Source organism: Psammomys obesus, unplaced genomic scaffold (genome assembly GCF_907164565.1).
Source record: "Psammomys obesus unplaced genomic scaffold, mPsaObe1.curated_primary_1811, whole genome shotgun sequence".
Lineage (NCBI taxonomy): Eukaryota > Metazoa > Chordata > Mammalia > Rodentia > Muridae > Psammomys > Psammomys obesus.
The window spans coordinates 8,291,308-8,309,578 of NW_026590663.1; the positions used below are offsets into that span (position 1 = coordinate 8,291,308).

General features: G+C 53.5%; 2 protein-coding genes and 1 non-coding gene across 11 annotated transcripts in view; 2 read left to right on the forward strand and 1 right to left on the reverse strand.

The window, feature by feature from the left end:
* Positions 1-457: 457 nt before the first annotated feature.
* Opn1sw (opsin 1, short wave sensitive) lies at positions 458-2,875 on the reverse strand. Its single transcript, XM_055608236.1, has 5 exons — positions 2,530-2,875; positions 2,184-2,352; positions 1,795-1,960; positions 1,162-1,401; positions 458-577 (listed from the first exon to the last, which is right to left on the reverse strand). The coding sequence occupies exons 1-5, from the start codon at positions 2,873-2,875 to the stop codon at positions 458-460; spliced, it is 1,041 nt and encodes a 346-aa protein (XP_055464211.1).
* A 5,848-nt stretch (positions 2,876-8,723) lies between these two features.
* On the forward strand, positions 8,724-8,795 carry Trnap-agg (transfer RNA proline (anticodon AGG)). The gene has a single exon. It is a non-coding gene; the product is annotated as a tRNA-Pro (tRNA).
* Positions 8,796-16,149: 7,354 nt separating this feature from the next.
* Positions 16,150-18,271, forward strand: part of Ccdc136 (coiled-coil domain containing 136) — a 30,989-nt gene continuing 28,867 nt past the window's right edge. For 8 of the 9 annotated variants that reach the window (XM_055608117.1, XM_055608109.1, XM_055608113.1 and 5 more), the window contains exons 1-2: positions 16,150-16,213; positions 16,876-16,983. In XM_055608117.1, coding sequence (XP_055464092.1) covers positions 16,156-16,213; positions 16,876-16,983 — 166 coding nt within the window. In that variant the 5' untranslated portion in view covers positions 16,150-16,155. Of the gene's footprint in view, positions 16,214-16,679; positions 16,766-16,875; positions 16,984-18,271 lie in introns of those variants that run through there. The other variant, XM_055608110.1, reaches the window with a different exon arrangement.

The following is an 18,271-nucleotide window of genomic DNA, read 5'->3' on the forward strand; positions in this document are numbered from 1 at the left end:
AGGGAGCTGGGGCTGCTCTGGCTGTGGCAGCCAGTGCCCAGGCTGCAGCAACTGAGAGACTTGTTTTGAGTTCACTGTGGCTATTTGGTGTCTGCAGCCCTTTCTTCCCACTGCCCCTGTGTCAGCCATATTCTGTCACAGGGTCTGTCATCTTGGCTCCCCAGCGAGGGAAGAAAAAAGGACAGGAAAGTGTCGCTCACATTCTGGGAAAACAGCCTTCTCTTTCAGCCCTCCAGGGGAGAAGGTGCCACCTAGTAGAAGCTGGGACTGTTGAAATGGCCTTTTCTGGCCTTGCTGACAGGAAGAGAGTAACAGGAAGATGAAACTTACGACGCCCCAGAATTCCATCGGTCCCCTTCCCATCTTCCCTGCATTGTTAATGGTTAGGATCTTACTGGAGAATGCGGAAATTTAAACCTGCAGTTCTGTTTGCTGGCAAGAGGCTGATTGGGGGTCCTTAGTGCGGGCCAACTCTGCTAGAAGAGACGGCAGAAACTTCAGTTCTCTGGGAGCCAGCCGTGTCCGCATCATCTGCCATGGGCTTCCTGCACACCATCTCCAGAATGCAAGCCCGGAACTGGAAGGAAGAGTTGGTGTCATCCTTGCTCTGAAAACCCCTTACACCCCACCTTGCATTAAGAATTTGCAGAAGGCTGGACATGCATAGTGCTGTACACCTTTTAACTCCAGCAGTTCGGGGCAGAGGCAGGCTGACTCTGAGTTCAAGGCCAGCCTAGTTTCTGTAAGTGTTTCAGGATACCTAGGGCTACATAGTTTAACCCTCCTTTAAAAAAAAAAATAGTTTTCTGGCTTTAGTTCATGTTGATGTTAACTACTTTCCAGCAAGACAGAGAACCTAAGGGTAGGGGTGTATAACTCAGAGTCTGCCTGGCCTGTGAAAGGCTCGTGTTCAGTCCCCAGTTTCCCATTCCAGCCCACCTTAGAACAATGGATCTCTGGCCTCCCCTGTTCTAGTGTTCTAGGAGCTGCACTCTGCCCTCGTGTGCCCACTAAGGGCATCCTGGCGTGCTTGGCTGTTTCTGTGGTTTGCCTCCTCTAGAAGCCCTGTGTGGAGTCCAGGGTTCTGAGTTAGAAGTTGCCAGCAGAGGAAGAGCCAGGCTCTAATAGTCTAGGACCTCATGGGAATGTAGACAGCTTTACCTGCTTATTCATGAAGCAGTAGATGATGGGATTGTAGACACATGAACTCTTGGAGAAGAAGGCAGGGATGGTGACGAGCCGCAAGTCCAGCCCGTGGTTCCGGTTGTTGACCATGTACATGGCCAGGGCGGCGTAGGGCATGTAGCACAGACAGAAGGACCCCACCATCACCACCACCATGTGGCTGACCTCCCGCTCAGCCTTCTGGGTGGAAGCTGACTCTTGCTGCTGAGCCGCCACCTGGAGTTGAGCACGAGGGTGAAGTTCCTCTCCTGGCCTCAGCCTGGACCCTCTGGGAGACTCGCTCGCCCTGCTGCCTGAGCTTTGCTTCTCTCCTGGCATTTTCACTCCTTCCCCCACGGCCTCTTGTGCTGGGAATGGCCCAGTCCTTGAGCTTTGCTTCTCTCCTGGCCTTTTCACTCCTTCCCCCACGGCCTCCTGTGCTGGGAATGGCCCAGTCCTTCACCACTGAGTTGTAACCGCAGTGTTTCATTCTGTTTCATGCGCCCCTTCCCCTCTCGCTCCTCTCTCCTTATTTGCTGATTTGACCATAGATACCCTAGAGTGGACACACACCCCATCCCCTGGAGCCTCCTCGCTTACTCCTACCTGACCCTGTCAGAAGCTACTCACAGCTCTGAGGGTCCTCAGCAGCTGCGAGTAGGAGAAGCAGATGAGGGAGAGGGGTACGACGAAGCAGAAGAGGAAGAGGAACCAGGTGTAGTACTCGCTTCGGTACTTGGTGCCCACAGTGTACCAGTCCGGGCCACAGGAGCACTGCAGGCCCTCAGGGATGAACCTGGAAAGGCCCGCGCGCTCAGTCTGGGTTCTCGCTGAGAGCCAGCAGAGTGGGGACTGGGGTTCCTGGAGGAGCTTCCCCCGTTAGGAGAATGCCGGGAGAGACGGCAGACATTCCAACCGCAGGGTAAACATTGCTGGCTCGGGTGCCTTTTCCTCACCCCAGCTCAGGTCCGAGTACAAGGTCATGCCCAATCTCTCCCCACTCCAGACCACGCTCTCACCTGCTCCAGCCAAAGAAGGGTGGGATGGACACCCCGATACCAATGGTCCAAGTCATTAGGACGACTACCAGTGCGTGCTGGGAGTTGAAGCGGATGTTGCCGAAGGGCTTACAGATGACGATGTAGCGCTCAAAAGCCAAGAAAGCCAGTGACCATCCTGTCACTAGACCTGTGGCAAACGTGAGAAGGACAGGGTAGACAGCCTCCCCTGGCTTGCGGTGCAACACAGACATAACTGAGCAAGTCCAGAGAGCTGCCGTGGAGCTTGATGCTCACGCATCCCATTTTGGTCAAACTACTCAGCGTCACCAAGGGCCCTCTCCCTAGCCCCGGTCGCCTGCAGTACCTGCCACGGAGCCCAAGAAGGCCTCCACAGCACACACATGGCGACCAAAGAGGAAGTACCCGTGACAGCTGGCGATGAAGACGGTGAAGACGGAGAAGGTGCAGAAGAGGAAGCCCCCGAGGGAGATATTGACCAGGATGTAGTTGAGGGGCTGCCGCAGCTTTTTGTAGCGCAGCGTGGCCACCAGCACCATGGCGTTGAGTGGGGTCCCCACGAAGAAGACTAGGCCCATGAAGGCTGCCTGGAGGTGGAAGGCCCAGGCAGGAGCGATGTGGTACTGAGGCCCGTCCCAGGGCCCCACCGAGGAGATGTTCTGGAACAGGTAAAAGTCGTCCTCTCCTGACATCTTGGGATGCCCACCCCGTCCCTCTCACAGGTTCTTCTCCTGTTGCTCCTCCCACTGCGCCCTTCTTTAAAGAACAGGTTAGGACTCTGCATGATCCTAAGCCGCCCAAGGACAAAGTCAGGATTAGAGATCTCAGGCCACCTAAACCTTCCGTAATCCCAAAGCTGATGGCGTTCTTCTGAGGGTAAGAGATTGGGGTCAGAAACCTGGGGAGCGTGGCTGCGTGCTGTGGGATCAGCGTGCTTCCTGTGGCCTGGAGGAGCCTGACCCATATTTGTTGGAGATGCTGCCACACCTTCCGCACCTCCTCCTTCAGCTTCAGGCTCCTCGAAGCTGCTTCTTGGCTAGACTTCTTTTCTACCAGAACAGAAGGAAAAAACTGTTCTGAATAAATGGTTCACCGTTAGGTAACGGACCCTAAGAGTCAGTTTCCTGCTAGCCTCACCCAGCCTCACAGAAAACAGAGAGGGATGGCAGACGGTAAGGCTCTAAGGCAGAAGCTTAGACATGCTTCCCCCAGCAAGCTCTGGCTGCCCTTACAGGGGACCCAGGTTTGGTTCCCAGCACCCACATGGTGGCTTACAACTGACGAACTCCAGTTCCAAGGAGATCTTTTCTGGCCCCCGCAGGCACAGGGCAAGCGCACAGTGCCCGTACATACAAAACACTCACATATGTATTTTTTTTTAAACTTAAAAATAGGACTTTTTAGAGGGAGTTTGAACACAGACATTCTGCACAGTGAACGATTCTGCCACCAGACTTTATGATTATTAAATGAACTGTATGATTATATGAGATACCTTCATACAAGTCACTGGCCAGGGAGGCCCCGGGGTCCCTGAAATAATGTAAGCTGCCGCCATTGCTCTCGGTTGCCGCCATGACTAGATGGAAGACACTATTGCTGAACGCTTGTGTCGTAAGAGAACTGGAGCTGAAACCTCCCTGAAAACGTCTCTGCTAGCTTTTATAGTGCCAGCAGGTGCTACACAGGCTCTGGCGGGGGGTGGGGGGGAGTCAATTTTATCCAGTAGTGAACCCTAGAAGCTGTAATACCCGCGTGCCGGATGTGCCCACCGGTGCAATAACGGCGCAAGGGTTACAGGAGTAACCACAAACTTCTCCCTCAGATTTAAGGCCTGGTCCACCGGAGGGGATTCACCCGGCACCGAGAGTCTTTACAAGATTGCTTTCTAAAAGCCATGGGAGGTCATGGGCCCTAGCCCAAACTGCTGTTGTTTCACTGAATGTACCAAATGTTGTCAGACCGCCTTTTCAATACTTACATGCACAGACTGTGCTGCTCTCAGCGTTAGCCTGAGAGCACACACACAGCCAGAAACATAAACAAAAATACAGTTAAAAAAACCTCTTTAAACAAAAGACAAAACCCAGGGGCTGGAGAGATGGCTCAGTAGTGTAGAGCACTGTTTGCTCTTCCAGAGGACCCTGGTTCAAGTCCCAGCACCCACATGACAGCTCACAACCGTATTTAACTGCCGTTTCAGGGGACCTGGCACTCTCACACAGACACACATTTGGGCAAAACACTGGTGCACATAAAATAAAAATAAACAAATCATTAAAACAAACAAACAAAACCACAAAGCCATAACCTAGCCTGACCAGGATATTTACATCAACCCTAAGTCAAAAGCAACGGAGGAGACTAGCCAGCCATTTTGGGAAGACTGACATTCCCACCCAGGTGCTCGCGCACAGAGATTACTAGAAAGATCCACCTGAGGGTCCAGAAACCCTTGGCAGGGCCTGAGGACAGAGCCAAAGGCCACACAGCATGTCACAACTCAACCAGCATTCTGCAAGTCAGTCTCACTGACTGTACGCGGCTGTACGTGGCTCTGTCATGGATTCAAGACACCTAGGCTTCTTACTCCTAAAGTAAGGCTAATAGGCACCTCCTTAGCCTCTCTGACATCCAGATACCTTCTCGGGCAGTTCCTGTCAACGTCAGAGGGGTTGGGAGGAGAGAAGGACCCAAATTGGGAGGAACCCAGACCCAGTTAGGACAGATGACCCAATGAGACTTCAGCAAAGCACACATTTTCACTGTCATCAGGCAGAGACACCTCTGGAGACCCTGAGGCCATGCAGCAGGGGACAGAGTCTGAGGAGAGGACCTGAGACAAAGGAGGAAGACCAGACCGTGGTAGAATTGGAGGCCCTGGCTTTGGCTTCTTCCTTGGCTCCCCAGCCCACCCTCATTCTTGGGAACGCTTTTCCTTTCTTTAAAGATTAGTGTGCACATGTGCATTTGGGTGCCAGCAGAGGCTGGAAGAGTATGTCAGACGGAGCTGCAGAGAGCTGGTTGTGAGCCACCCAGTGTGGGTGCTAGGAATGGAACTCTGAGCCACTACCAGAGCAGCAAGCTTTTAACTGCTGAATCCCTGCTTCCTTCCTTAAAAGCTGCCTTCATTTCTACTTGTTATATGCTTTCCCTGACCCTCCGAGCTTTCTCAGTTTCTCTGACCTCCATGGGACTCCTCTTCCCTAAAAAAAAAAACCTCCTCCCCTCTGCTTGCTAACAACTGATTTAGGTGTACATCCTAAATGTTCTGCATCCCAGGAAAGGGGGATGTTTTCTTAACCATTTCGGTATTTTTCTTCTTTTCTCATTAAGGGCCCAAAGACTATTTTTTTAAAGATTTTTTTTTATTAATTTATTATGTATACAGCGAGAAGAGGGCACCAGATCTCATTATAGATGGTTGTGAGCACCACGGGTTGCTGGGAATTGAACTCGGGACCTCGGGAAGAGCAGCCAGCAGGACTGCTCTTAACCTCTGAGACATGTCTCCGGCCCCGGTTCACAGACTCTTGCTCCGAAATAGATTGCAGGAGACTTGGAGGAATGTGGGCACCGGCAAGAAGCCATGAATCAAAAGCAGGGACAAAAGAAAACCAGGCGTAGAGTCTGAAAGCGCAATCCCATCCCCGTGAACTCGCTGTCCAGGGGCCTAGAAGCCGCTCATTTGCACAGCCAAGTGCGCAGGGTAAACCGGGGCGAAACCACCATCTCGGGCTGGTGACGGAGAAGACAGCCTCTCTGGGGCCTTCACAGCCACGGCGCCGGCAGGGCCCGGTAAACAGTCCTCAACGGCAGACACAACTGCATCTCTGCTCACACCGAGGACTCGGCGCAGAAGCCAGAGGCCCCGTGAGGCGCAACTCCCGAAACCCACGAGGCTCGAGAAAGTTCTGGCTGTGGCTTCTTTGGCGTAGGAACGCGTGAACAGTGATGGGCCTGGAATCCTACGGCGTGGCTTGAGGTCGTAGCCGGCGTATCCTGGCGCTAAACCGACGGCAGGCGTTGACGGGTCTCTACCCTCAACCTCCGAGCTCCCGCGCCCCTCTGCCCGTCCCCCGTCTCTCCCCATCCTCCCCGCCACACCCCTGTCCCCATCCCCGCCCTCCATCCCCCACACCCCACCCCCGCCCTCCATCCCCCACACCCCACCCCCGCCCTCCATCCCCCACCCCCTCCTCCCCCCCACCCCCACTCCCGCCCTCCAGCCTGCAGGAAGCGTTGGAAAACCTGGGAGGCTGCTGGTGACTGCCGAGACCTCAGCGGAGAGACGGACTGCATTCGGTGTCCAGAACGGTGCTCCAGAGAGGCCACGCGGAGAAGCGCAAGCCTGCTCCCAGTTCGGAGCCCTCTCTCGCCTCAAAGCACAGGAGCACGGCCGCCCCTGACCCACCCACCAGGGAGCACAGTTTAGCAAACGTGCGCCGAGGCCACGGACGGACGTGCCGAGTGTACTTTATTTATTTATAAGGCGGTTGGAAGCTACAGGAAAAGCCTCTCTAGTTTGAGGACAGACGAGCCCTTCCCCCGGCCATGACTAATCGGCAGCGTCACCTGCATGGCACAGACGCTCCTGAGTGGCAATAAGACTTTACAGGCCCGGAGTAAAGGGACGCTGGCTAGTCAGGTCCCAGAAGGGAGGCCGGTACCGGTTCTTCACAGGCTGGGGTTCTTCTCAGGACTCCTCCGAACCTGTTTCCTTGTCATCTCTTTTGGGTGTGCAGAGGCCTGAGACATTCATTCATTCCCCCATAGGCCTCTGCTGTGTGGCCACTACAGGCACAATTGCGTGAGAATTCAGCCGTCCTTACCAGGCGTACAGATCTGCCGAGAGCCATTGATGCCATGAGGCATGGGAGTAGTTTCAAGGACCAGTAAAGCAGGTCTCTGCTCCCATGCAGTGCCTTGCTCGCAGAAGCCCCTGCCAGGGGCAAGCAAGGGTTCCATGTGTGCTGGGTGTGGCATAGGCCCGGCTGACACCACTGAGTCTCCTACCCGGCCATCTGAGCCACGACCTCACCCCTCACACTCTTTGGGGGTCCTTCCCACCTATCGGCCTGTCCACACCACCCTCGGGCCCATCTGTAAAGACCGCTATGGACTGTCTTCACGTCCGTGTTCTCAGAAACACCCTACGCCTATGTGAAAGGTTCTGAGTCTGGTCAGCCGCACAGAATTCCCTAACTGCATGCCACAGCAGCTCAGCTGGGAGAGCATTGGACTAAGAATTTAGTCATTGTGAGAGCTGAAGATCTGGAGCGAAGCCATCTTGGACTGTCTTCGTCCACAGGAATAGCCATTCGTTGCCCACCTCTGTGTGGTTCCTGGTGTCTTTGTGGCTCTCCTGAGGAACATTTTGGGGTGTATTAGCTGACCACCAGCTCCCCCATCCAGAAACTATGTTGTCAGACAGCAGCTGGAACCGCAGCAGAGATCCCCGCTTGTTCTGACCCCCCTACCTGACAGTCCAGCCTTGAAAAGGACTCTGATTATGGCACTCTTGTTCTATAACCATGAAACTGTCACCACTCTGGAAAATATTTGGGGTAACCTGATTCTACGTCTTAGGGTTATAGTCACTCAGATGTTGGCTCTAGTATTCTAGTATTTATTAACTATTTCCTCCTCCTCTTCTCCCTGAGACAGGGTCTCACTGTGTAGGCCCACATGGCCTGAACCTTGCTGTGTAGTCCATGATGGCATCAGCCTCCGGAGCCTCGATTGAAGGCTGTGCCACAGCCTGGCCTCAGAATCTCTCCTGCTCTCTCTGAGGTGAGAACCTGTGTCAGGGTTGACCCTGGGCAGCTTCCCCGGATCTCAGGGCAGGGCTGGCTGGTGTGAGGAAAGCAGTTTAGGTAGGTGAGGCTGTGTTCCTGTCTCCAGTTTTCTAAAGTCTGGGAAGCTGTGTGGCTTGCCTTTAAAGATGGTGGCAAAAGCTGACGCCAGGTGAGAGGCAGCATTCCTGAACCAGGCGCAGTGAGGGCTCTGGCTGTCCCAAGGTTTGGTGAAGCAGAGAGCGCAGGCCTGGCCTGCGGCGGTAAGTGGCCACTCTTCTGCGGGGTACTCCCCACCCTCAGGGCACCACTGGGACCTGCTCTTGTAAGGAGAAACGGTAAGTTAACAAGGCAAGGGGGAGCTGGGTCCAGCACCCGGGATGCCACCCAAAATTTACCAGGTGTGAAGAACCTCTTCCTGTTGGCCTGACCGGGAGCTGAGGAAGAATTGGAATTGATGCCAAGAACTCCTAGACAGGCCCACTCATCCCCGGGGCCACCGGAGCGGAGGTGCCTGCTAAGGCCCGTCTTCCACCATGCATTTGGAAGGATGAGCCCTGTGTGGAGGAGTGGCCTAGTGGCTGAGGAGGGCAGGAGAGAGCCCAGGAACCAGGCCTGCTGGAGAGCTGCCTGCCTGGGCCGGGAGCCAGCCTGAGAGGAATAGCAGAAAAGCAGTTCCTAGGAACCACAACTGCAGCTAATGATGTGGCAGGCAGGACACATCTGGCCAGGGGAAACTACCAGTGGCTCGTTGGTCTAGGGGTATGATTCTCGCTTAGGGTGCGAGAGGTCCCGGGTTCAAATCCCGGACGAGCCCCATTTGTCCTTTTCTGTTTTCCCCTTGGCTAGCTGCCACATACACTTTCTGTTCTTGCCAGAGGTCTGGGTAAAGGCTCTGATGGCCAGCTGTCTCTCAGCCTACATATACCTTACTCTGTATATCCTGTTGTTTCCGAATGGTCCAGCTGGACAGGCATGGTCTCTGGGCGTCCTTCAGGGTGGATGAGGGAAGCCTGCTGGTGCTGGAACCTCTCAAAAGAACAACATGAGAACCTGGTTCCTAAATCTTGAAATTCCTACAAATGCCACCTAACTACACAGAAGCAAGAAAGAGCCTATAGCAATGTGTCAGTAAACCAGGGTGTGTGTGGGGGGGGGTGGATTTCACTAAAAAGAAAGAGAAATAAAAGAGGGAAAAAGAGAGGAGGATGGAGAGGGTGAAGAGGAGAGAGAAACCTACTGAAGAAGTCAACAAAATACGGTGATTTGTGTAGTATTTCCCAGTCTCTCCTACTTTTTCTAAACAAGTACAGAACACACTGGTCACGCTAGGATGCAGCCAGCTGCCTCTTTCCCTACAGACTGGACTACCCCAGGCACGGACTACCCCAGGCACGGACACAGGCCTTTGGGTGGTTGCTCACCCGGCCCCATACCTAGCTGAGGAGCGGCCGGCTCCTGGGGAAGGGGAGTCTGGCCGGGAGCCCCTGGGGGGCTTCCCATTCACCAGTGCAGGCTCACACCCGAGCACACACCGGCAACACTAATTCAACACGGTGAGGTATAAAAAAATGTAAAAGACACGAAGGCGGGGGCATGTTGTGGGGATGTGTGGGGGAGTATATGATCCAGACATATTTGATTCATGTAGAGAAATGTCAAGTAATAAATTAGAAATAACAGAAAAGCTGTCAGACAACCCGACACCTCGCAGCACCTACAGCCCGTCCTTCGCCGTAACCTCTGTGTGCCGCCTGCCTGCTGGGGACCGCCCAGGCAGAGTACCCTCACCCTCTGTGTGTGTCCCTCTACCCGTCTGGAAGAGGGCCAGGACTGAAGCTCAGCTAGAGTGCTTGCCTGGCACACGTGGAGCCACGGAGGCCGCATCAGGAAGTGGAAACAAGGGACATTCAAGGTCACAGCAGCTACAGGAGGCGCTTCAGGCCTGTCAAAAAATGGGGTGGGGCATGAAACAATGCGCCAAACAGGTTAGAGAGAATCTGTGAACTGGAAGACAGAGTTAATAAAAATCATTCAGAAATGTGAGCAAGTAGGGAAATAATATGAGGAACTATGAAAGGATAGTTAAAAAACTCAAGGGATGGGACTGGAGAGACAGCTCAGAGGTTAAGAGCACTGACTGCGCTTCCAAAGGCCCTGAGTTCAACTCCCAGCAACCACTTGGTGGCTCACAATCATCTATAGTGAGAGCTGGTGTCCTCTTCTGGCCTGCAGGCTCACATGCAGGCAGAACACTGCATAAATAATAATAATAAATACAAATAAATGAAGAAGACTTAAGGGAGAATGAGACCTGCTAAACGGTTGAGCAAGTAAGAGGTAAGAGAAATGTAATATCTAAAAAAAAAAAAAAAAAAAAAAAAGATCCTGACAATTTTTCAGACTCAAAGGTAAAGGTAAGTCCTCAGGTTGAAAAATCCTGAACTCACTTGGGTGGTAAAACTATGGAAACGAAGAGAAAGAAAGACCTTATTTCTTCCTTTTTTCAGATTTATTTACTATGTAGACAGTGTTCTGCCTGCTTTGAGATCCCGTGTTGTGCTGGGAACTGAACTCAGAGGAGCAGCCGGTGCTCTTAACCTCTGAGCCATTTCTCCAGCTCTGAGAGAAAGATCTTAGTCAGCCAGAAGGAAAAGTGCCTGGTTGTTCCAGTTGTAGGTAGCGGTGTGTGTGTGTGTAAACGAGGCGGTGTTTGTTAGGTGTTTTCCTCTACGCTCAGTATCTTGTTTTTTAAAGACAGGGCCTTTCACTGAGCCCAGAGCTTGCAATTTTGGCTCGACTGGCCGGGTAGCACCCAGGGTTCTGCTGCCTCCGTCTCCCAGGGCTGGAGTTATGGCTATAGGCTGCCATGCGTGGCTTTTTAAGTGGACGAGGGTGGGGGCATCCAAAGGCAGAGCTCACGCTTGCAGTGTACTCTACCGGCAGAGCCAGCTCCAGAGTTTACGGCCAGCCTGGACTACAGGGCCCACTCCAGGACAATGTGACCTACAAAGGGAGACTTTGTTTCAAGACAAAACAAACAGCAAAACAAAAAGTCCAAGAAAAAAATTTATGCCCACTCTTAGGAGGTGTGGCCTAGCTGGAGTGGGTGTGGCCTTCTTACAGGAAGTGTGTCACTGTGGGGGTGGGCTTGGAGGTCTCCATGCTCATGCTCCCTCCAGTGTGGAAGGAGAGCCTGTTCCTGGCTTCCTGCGCTTGCTGACCCAGATGTAGAACTCTCGGCTACTGCTCCAGCACCACGTCGGCCTGTGTGCTGCCATGCTTTCCGCCATGAGGATCATGGACTACACCTCTGAACTGTAAGCCAGCCTCAAGTAAATGTTAGCCTTAGAAGGGCTGCCTACTAAGGACTACCTGGTGTCTCTCCACAGCAGTGAAACCCCAAGACACCACCTGATGTCCATTTAAGGAGTATAAAATAAAATACAGCATTTTAAGAAAGACCAGGAATAATCACCAACCGACGACTTTCACTGACATGCTACAAATAGACACATTTCATAAAAAGGAAAGAGTGTAATGCCAGCAGAAACAGTGAACAGAGACATTTATAAATACGTTGGTCAGCTCTGGCAATGTAGTTCAGTTGGTAGAGACTGAGAGGAAAAAGGTTACAGGACCTAGTTGCAGGAAGTCCGGGCTCTGCTCCCATAAAGGAAGGGTAGCAGCACACACCTGTAACCCCAGCACGTGGAGATGGAGAAGCTCAAGGTCATTCTTAGGGCTCCAGTCCAGTGTGAGATACATAAGACCCTATCTCAAAGAAAACAGACAAAACTCTAAACCGTGCTGATGGTGAGGACACGTGATGTTGGGATTAATGTTAGTGTGTTAGAAACAAGGTGAAGCCAAAGTGCCATGTTGAAAGCGTTGGCGTGGTCTAGCCACTTCTGTTTGCTAGAAAATCATGCTGACTGAAGATTCGAAGATCGCAAAAAACGGCTGGGTGTGGCGGCCCATTCTCTAATCCCAGCACGTGGGTGGCAGCGGCAGACAGATGTTGGTAAATTTGAGGCCAGCTTGGTCTGCACAGCAGGCTCTGGGCCAGCCAATGAGCTGCACAGGCGCAGAGCTACACAGTGAGACCCTGTCTCAAGAAAGGGAGGGGGAGAGAGCTGAAGAAGGGTGTCCAAGAAGACCAGCAGGAGCAGCGTCCACATCAGTGGTGGCTGGGAAATAAAGAAGGTAAATAAATCCGAAAAGAATGGCATTTCAATTGGCACAACTCATTTTGGCAACAATTAGTAAAATCTAGAAGCACCTATTTCATGACCCAGCAATTCCCTTCTAGTTATCTGCTCTTGGGACCCAGCCACATGCGTGCCAAGAAGAAATTTATAGAATGGCCAGTTGCAGCTTTTACTTTATCACAGAAAACTGCAAGCAGCCCAGACGCCCACTAGAGGAAAACAGAGCTATGTAAAACCATGGATACCTAAAACTTTAAGGCTTGCACACAAAGGGGGATAAGAAACGTTATTTAGATGTCTAAAGCACACACATTAAAATCACATAATTTTGGGCTGGAGAGATGGCTCAGAGGTTAAGAGCACTGCTTGCTCTTCCAGAGGTCCTGAGTTCAATTCCCAGCAACCACATGGTGGCTCACAACAATCTATAATGAGATCTGGTGCCCTCTTCTGGTGTGCAAGCAGGACACTGTATACATAATAAATAATTTTGTAAAAATTACATACTTTTGTGAATATATACATAAAGAGTACAAGCTTCAAACCATGGGATTGTTCCTGGTGGTCCGGGTTGGGTTGGGTTTTTCCAGGTTCCAGGCTTCTAATTCAAATAAGGGCTGGCACAGATTTGCAAAGTAGCAAGGGAACGTTATTCAAAAGCAAAGCCAACGGTATAGAGCAGAAAGAAATACACCATAAGGGATCAGTGGTCCACAGGAGGGAGAAACTGTCCAAGGCCCCAATTATGACTTGAGGCTTCCTCATATGGGGTTCAAGGAAGGAGCTTGGTCACTGAAGTGCACAATTAAGAGCAGCTCTCTGTTTTGATTAACAGATTGGGTCACATTATTATTTTTCACAAACCCCTTCCCATAATTCACTTGATTTTAATCAGTTGTACAGAAGCTAACAGATAAGGGGTTCTCTGTGAAAACTACTCAGGGATACAGTTTTACCTGAGTGTGGCACACCCCCAGACCATTCCAGGTTGGATCCGCCTTTCTCTTTTTCTACTCAGATGTGTTGGGAATATACTTGTCTTTTTGAAAAACTCTTATTATCATAAGCCTGGCCTTTAACAGCTGAGGCAGCTCTGCAGTCCCTTTGGGAATACATTTGAATAAACTACCTGATAGTTGTTAGAGGTGAAGAAACTTAGGGCATTGTTCAAAGAGTGGCGGTGCGCGTGCAGCCTGGCTGAGGCCCACGGACGTGAGGTGCAGTGTGTAAGGAGGGTGTGTATGTGTCCAAGGTAAGGAACTGGGTGGCTACGTGCCTTGTACAAGAGGGAGGGAGTGTGTGCTCTCCAGAGGACCTGGATTCAAACTCAGAACCCAGGGCAGCTCACCACCATCTGCAACTCTCCTTCCAGGGGTCCAATGCCCTCTTCCAGCCTCCATGGCCACTCCACACATGTGGTGCACAGACACGAATGCAGGTAAAAATGCCCACACACAATCAAATAAGTCAATTTAAAAATTTCTGCTGATTTCCGGAGTGATCATACCCCCTGGTCAGCGGGCCACCCTACAGTAGACGCTGACGCTGCAGACGCTGCTCCCCAGGGCAGAAGCACAACTGAAAAAGAAAAGAAATACAGGAAGACAACTCAAAGCTGGGGGTCGTGCTTAGTGAGGACAGGGTGAAGAGGGTAGATGTGGGAGAGTTGGCAAAGGTGAAAAGACTCAACGTGCATTGTACGAAATTCTCAAAGAATTAATAAAAAATATAACATTTGAGCCAGGTGTGGTGGAGCATGCCTATAATCCCAGCACTCGGGAGGCAGAGGCAGGCCGATCTCTGTGAGTTCGAGGCCAGCCTGCTCTACAAAGAGAGTCCAGGGCAGCCAAGGCTACACAGAGAAACCCTGTCTCAAAAAACCAAAAATATATAACATATAATATTTTGTATTGAAATATTTTACATATAAATAGTATATACATAATTTGTTTCAAAGTAAAATTTGAAGATGGCTAGGGATGTAGCTAGGTAGTAGAGCGCTTGCCTACCATGCACAAGGCCCTCAGTTCAATCCCCCGTACCGCAAGGACAATGAGAAGATACAAATAGCCTGGTGTGCACAGACTTGAGCTTTACTCTCTGCATGTAGCAAACACTCATTTTTAAAATGCTTTGATGGGTACTCTGAGCACTTAAAAATGAGGGGGATAAATGGCTGCATCAGCCCTCAGAGGGGATGATCTCCTGGGATGGGATTGGGGGTGAGGCTGAGTCCTAAACCCTGGGATTAAGAGGGTGAATCCGGATCATCATTCTAAGCTGATCACCGGGCTGGCACAGCCGGCCTGGCCTTTCAGAAACAGACCCCCGACCCCCTCCTCATACCTGCTAAGCTCCTTCTGTGGCTTCACCCTCATCTCCCCCCCCCCCCCCACTGATCTGACTAGGGCGTTCCCCCCAGATCAACAGTGAGCGATGGAACCAGGAAGGCAGTCCTAAGGCTCGAGACCCAGGCTCTCTGAAGGATGTCACAACTGACCACTTTTCTCTTTCCATTTACCCAGGGCTAGCCTGCCCTCGGGGAGAGACAGAACCAGAAGGAAATGCGCAGGGCGGAGCTGCTGAGTCTCTGGGGTTACTCTCCTTTAGCTCCCCCACCATCTCTACCACTGTCACCTTGCTGCCCAAGTCTGGGTCTACACAACAGGCTTGCCCAGCAGCTCTCCTGTGTGGCCTCCAGCGTGGGAGCGTGTCCTCTGGGGAGAAGGTGAATTGATCTTCCTTCATCCCACCAATCACCAGCTGGGGGACGGGGAGATGGCACTAACTACTGACTTTTGGACTTTTTGTTTTTCAAGACAGGGTTTCTCTGTGTAGCCCTGGCTGTCCTGGAACTCACTCTGTAGACCAGGCTGGCCTCGAACTCACAGAGATCTGCCTGCCTCTGCCTCCCAGGTGCTGGGATTAAAGGCATAGACCACTACTGCCTGGTGGACATTATTGTTACTAGGGAACGTGACTTTAAGCGCACGAGTTAAAAATCCGTGATAAATGATGAGGGCATTACTAGTGCAGTTAGAAAATTGATGTTTCCTCGTTTATTCCATGGGTCAGTTACTCTGTCGGAAGCAGAAGTTACAAAGATGAGTAGGATTCTCCCCAACCTTAGCAGGAAGTACTCTGGTGCTCTCCAGAGGGTCCGAAGAGCTCAGCAGAGGTATCTAATAGGGAAGGGAAGGGGTGTGTGGGAAGTGACTCTCACCGGGGCTGAGGGACTGAAGTTACTGAGTAGCGGAGGATGAGCAAGCAAGAAGTGCTTCGTTCCTGGGGGGAGTTTGAGACCGGGCCGCCTGGGGGGGGACAGGGCCATCCATGCCCAGGCCTCAGGCGTGAGAACACCAGAGAAAGACTGCTGGGCGTCCGTTCGTGGTGCCCACACTGCAGGTCACGGGGCGGGGGAGGGGCTCAAAGGACGCGGGAGAGGTCAGGACAGCCTGCGTGGACCCTTGGCTCCGGCTCAGTGGGAAATCGGGAAAAGCCTTGCCGTTGGCACATCTCAACTTCCCACCTGCCAGCCCTGCAGTGGCCCTGGCCGCGCGAGGCCACGAGGAGGGGACGGGCTCGGGCAGCTGAGGGGATGGGGACGCTGGCCCTGCGTGGGCCCGGAGGTGCGCCGCGCGTGGCTGCGCATCTGCAGGAAACAGCTCATTCCTGTTTCCTCGGCCTCAGCCACCGCGCAGGACCAGGCCCTGAAACCCAGCGCACCGAGGTCCCCACGCGCGACTGACCCCGGGTGGGGCTTGCAGCCGGGCGAGCCGGGGGCAGGGGTGGCCTCCTCCGCGGGTCCCCACCCGGGCCGGAGCGGGGGCGGGAGGGCTTCCGGGCGGGCTCCGGCGTCAGGTGGAGGCCCCGCCCCCTCGGCCCGCCTCCCCCTCCCTGCGCACCGGGCTCCGGGTCCCCGGCCCCGCGGCTGCGGCTTCTGCTCGGGCGGCGGCGGCGGCGGCCATGGAGGCAGGCGGCGGGGCCGGCGCGGGAGCCGCGGGCTGGAGCTGCCCCGGCCCAGGTCAGAGCCGCCTCTCCCCACGCTCCTTCTCCCGCGCCTGTCCCTCCTGCGGACCCTCGGGGCCCCCTCCACCCCGGCCTCCACCGCCGCTCTCCATCTTCCGTCCCCTCCCTGGCGGTCACTCCCCAAGCGCTCCCAACCTGGTCTCTCCGGCCCCACAGCGCTTCCAGCTCGCGAGGGGGAAGGGGGAGGCTCGAGAGCCTGCACCCTTCCAGTTCGCAAAAGCTCTCGGCCACGGGGCGCGGGTGGGTGAGGCGAGGTCTGGGGGCGGAGGAGAGGGGCGAGAGGGAGGACCGGTCTGGGATGGAGCCCTTCCCTCCTAGTCCGGCCGCCCCTCCCTTCCCCTGCCTCGCTCCATCGCATCCTCCCAGACCCTTCTCTGCTCGCTCCCATCCTACCCCTCTTCTCCTTGTGCCCCAGGCTAAACACTCACCCTCTCTCTCGGCGCGAGAGGGGAACAGGGGTGCCGAGGTGGGGCAGCGCCGGGCTGGGGTCCTCTCCGTAGGCGGAGCCTGAGAGGTAGCGGAAGGAGTAGAGTCAGAGCCGGGCAGAGTGAGTCAGGCTCCTCCGGCGGGCTCCCCTGCCAGAGCGCACGTCCCTCGCCATCCCCTCAGCCCCAGGCTCTCCCGACTCCTTCAGAGTCTTCTTTCTCCTGCTCACAGGACCCACAGTAACCACTGTAGGCTCCTGTGAGGTGTCTGAGGGTTGTGAGAGGAAGAAAGGCCAACGCTGGGCGTCCCTGGAGCGCCGCGGGATGCAAGCTATGGAGGGTGAGTTTTCTGCAAAGGCTTTCCATCACCTTCCTCCCTAACTCCCTTCCTCCTCCAGTCTCTGACCCCAGAGCTCTGAGCCACCCTGGCCCTTCTCTCACTTCTTCTCAGGCCCCTCCTCCCTGGTGGCTGAGCTCCAAGCCTCCCCTGGGCTCAGGCACTGATGGAAGTTCAGGCACGGCCCTTTGGGGCCCCAATCACCCAGCTAACCAGCTGTCCTGGGGGAGCTGCCAGACAGAAAGAGGTCCTGCTGAGCAGAGCCTGGAAGCAGCCTTTCGGCAGGGGGCTTGTTCTCACTGCCTGCTGACCCAGATCCCAAGCTGTCTCTCACGCTAAAAGCCAGGACACTGATTTCCAAAGCGGTTGTACAAGTTACATTCCCACCAGCGACGGAAGAGGGTTCCCCTTTCTCCACGTCCTCTCCAGCATGTGTCATCCCTTGAGTTTTTGATCTTAGCCATTCTGATGGGTGTGAGGTGGAATCTCAGGGTCGTTTTGATTTGTGTTTCCCAGATGACTAAGGAAGTTGAGTGTTTCTCTGCCATTCGATACTCCTCTGTTGAGAATTCTTTGTTTAGCTCTGAACCCCATTTTTTTAATTGGATTACTTGGTTTGTTGGTGTTTAACTTCTTGACTTCTTTATATATTCTGGATATTAGCCCTCTGTCAGATGTAACCCTCCCTGGGAGGCACAGCCTTACCAGGCCACAGAGGAAGATGATGCCACCTGATGGATAGGCTAGGGTCAGATAGAAGGGGAGGAAGACCTCCCTTTTCAGTGGGCTAGAGGAGGGACCTAGGGGGAGAAGGGCGGGGCGGGACTGAGAGGAGGGGACTACAGCTGGGATAGGAAGTGAATAAATTGTAATAAATAAATAAACAAACTAACTTAAAGAAAAAGCCAGGACCAGGACGTGGGCATGGAACTGTCTTCCTTGTGCCACCACTGTCAGCTCTAATAGAGCCTCTCGGCTTTAGTGAGAGGCTTAGAACTAGGTGAAGCCCGTTTCCCAACACCACACCCACGTGACAGGCCGTGACAGGGCGGTGTCGCCGACACACTGTGGGAGCGTCCCCAGGCCCCTCTGAGGCTCAGCACAGCCCCACCCCCGGGACTGGATGACATAGGGGTCTCAGCTGAGCATGTGCTGCTGGGGTTAGAAAAGGGAAGACCAACAATCTCTACCAAGACCAGATTTTGCTATTTTCAGGAACTGCACTGCAGTAAAAGGAGGAGTGTGCACCAACCCGAAAATGAGGACCAGACCGACTGAGTCTGCAGAGGTG

What these genes read in the sequence shown, in the direction of transcription:
- Opn1sw (XM_055608236.1), bottom strand. Translation starts at nt 2,875, where the DNA reads ATGTCAGGAGAGGACGACTTTTACCTGTTCCAGAACATCTCCTCGGTG. An exon ending in CCCTTCTTTGGCTGGAGCAG is followed by an intron (nt 1,961 to 2,183) that starts GTGAGAGCGTGG and finishes GGGCCTTTCCAG; the next exon opens with GTTCATCCCTGAGGGCCTGC. An exon ending in ACTGCTTCATGAATAAGCAG is followed by an intron (nt 578 to 1,161) that starts GTAAAGCTGTCT and finishes TCTTCCTTCCAG; the next exon opens with TTCCGGGCTTGCATTCTGGA.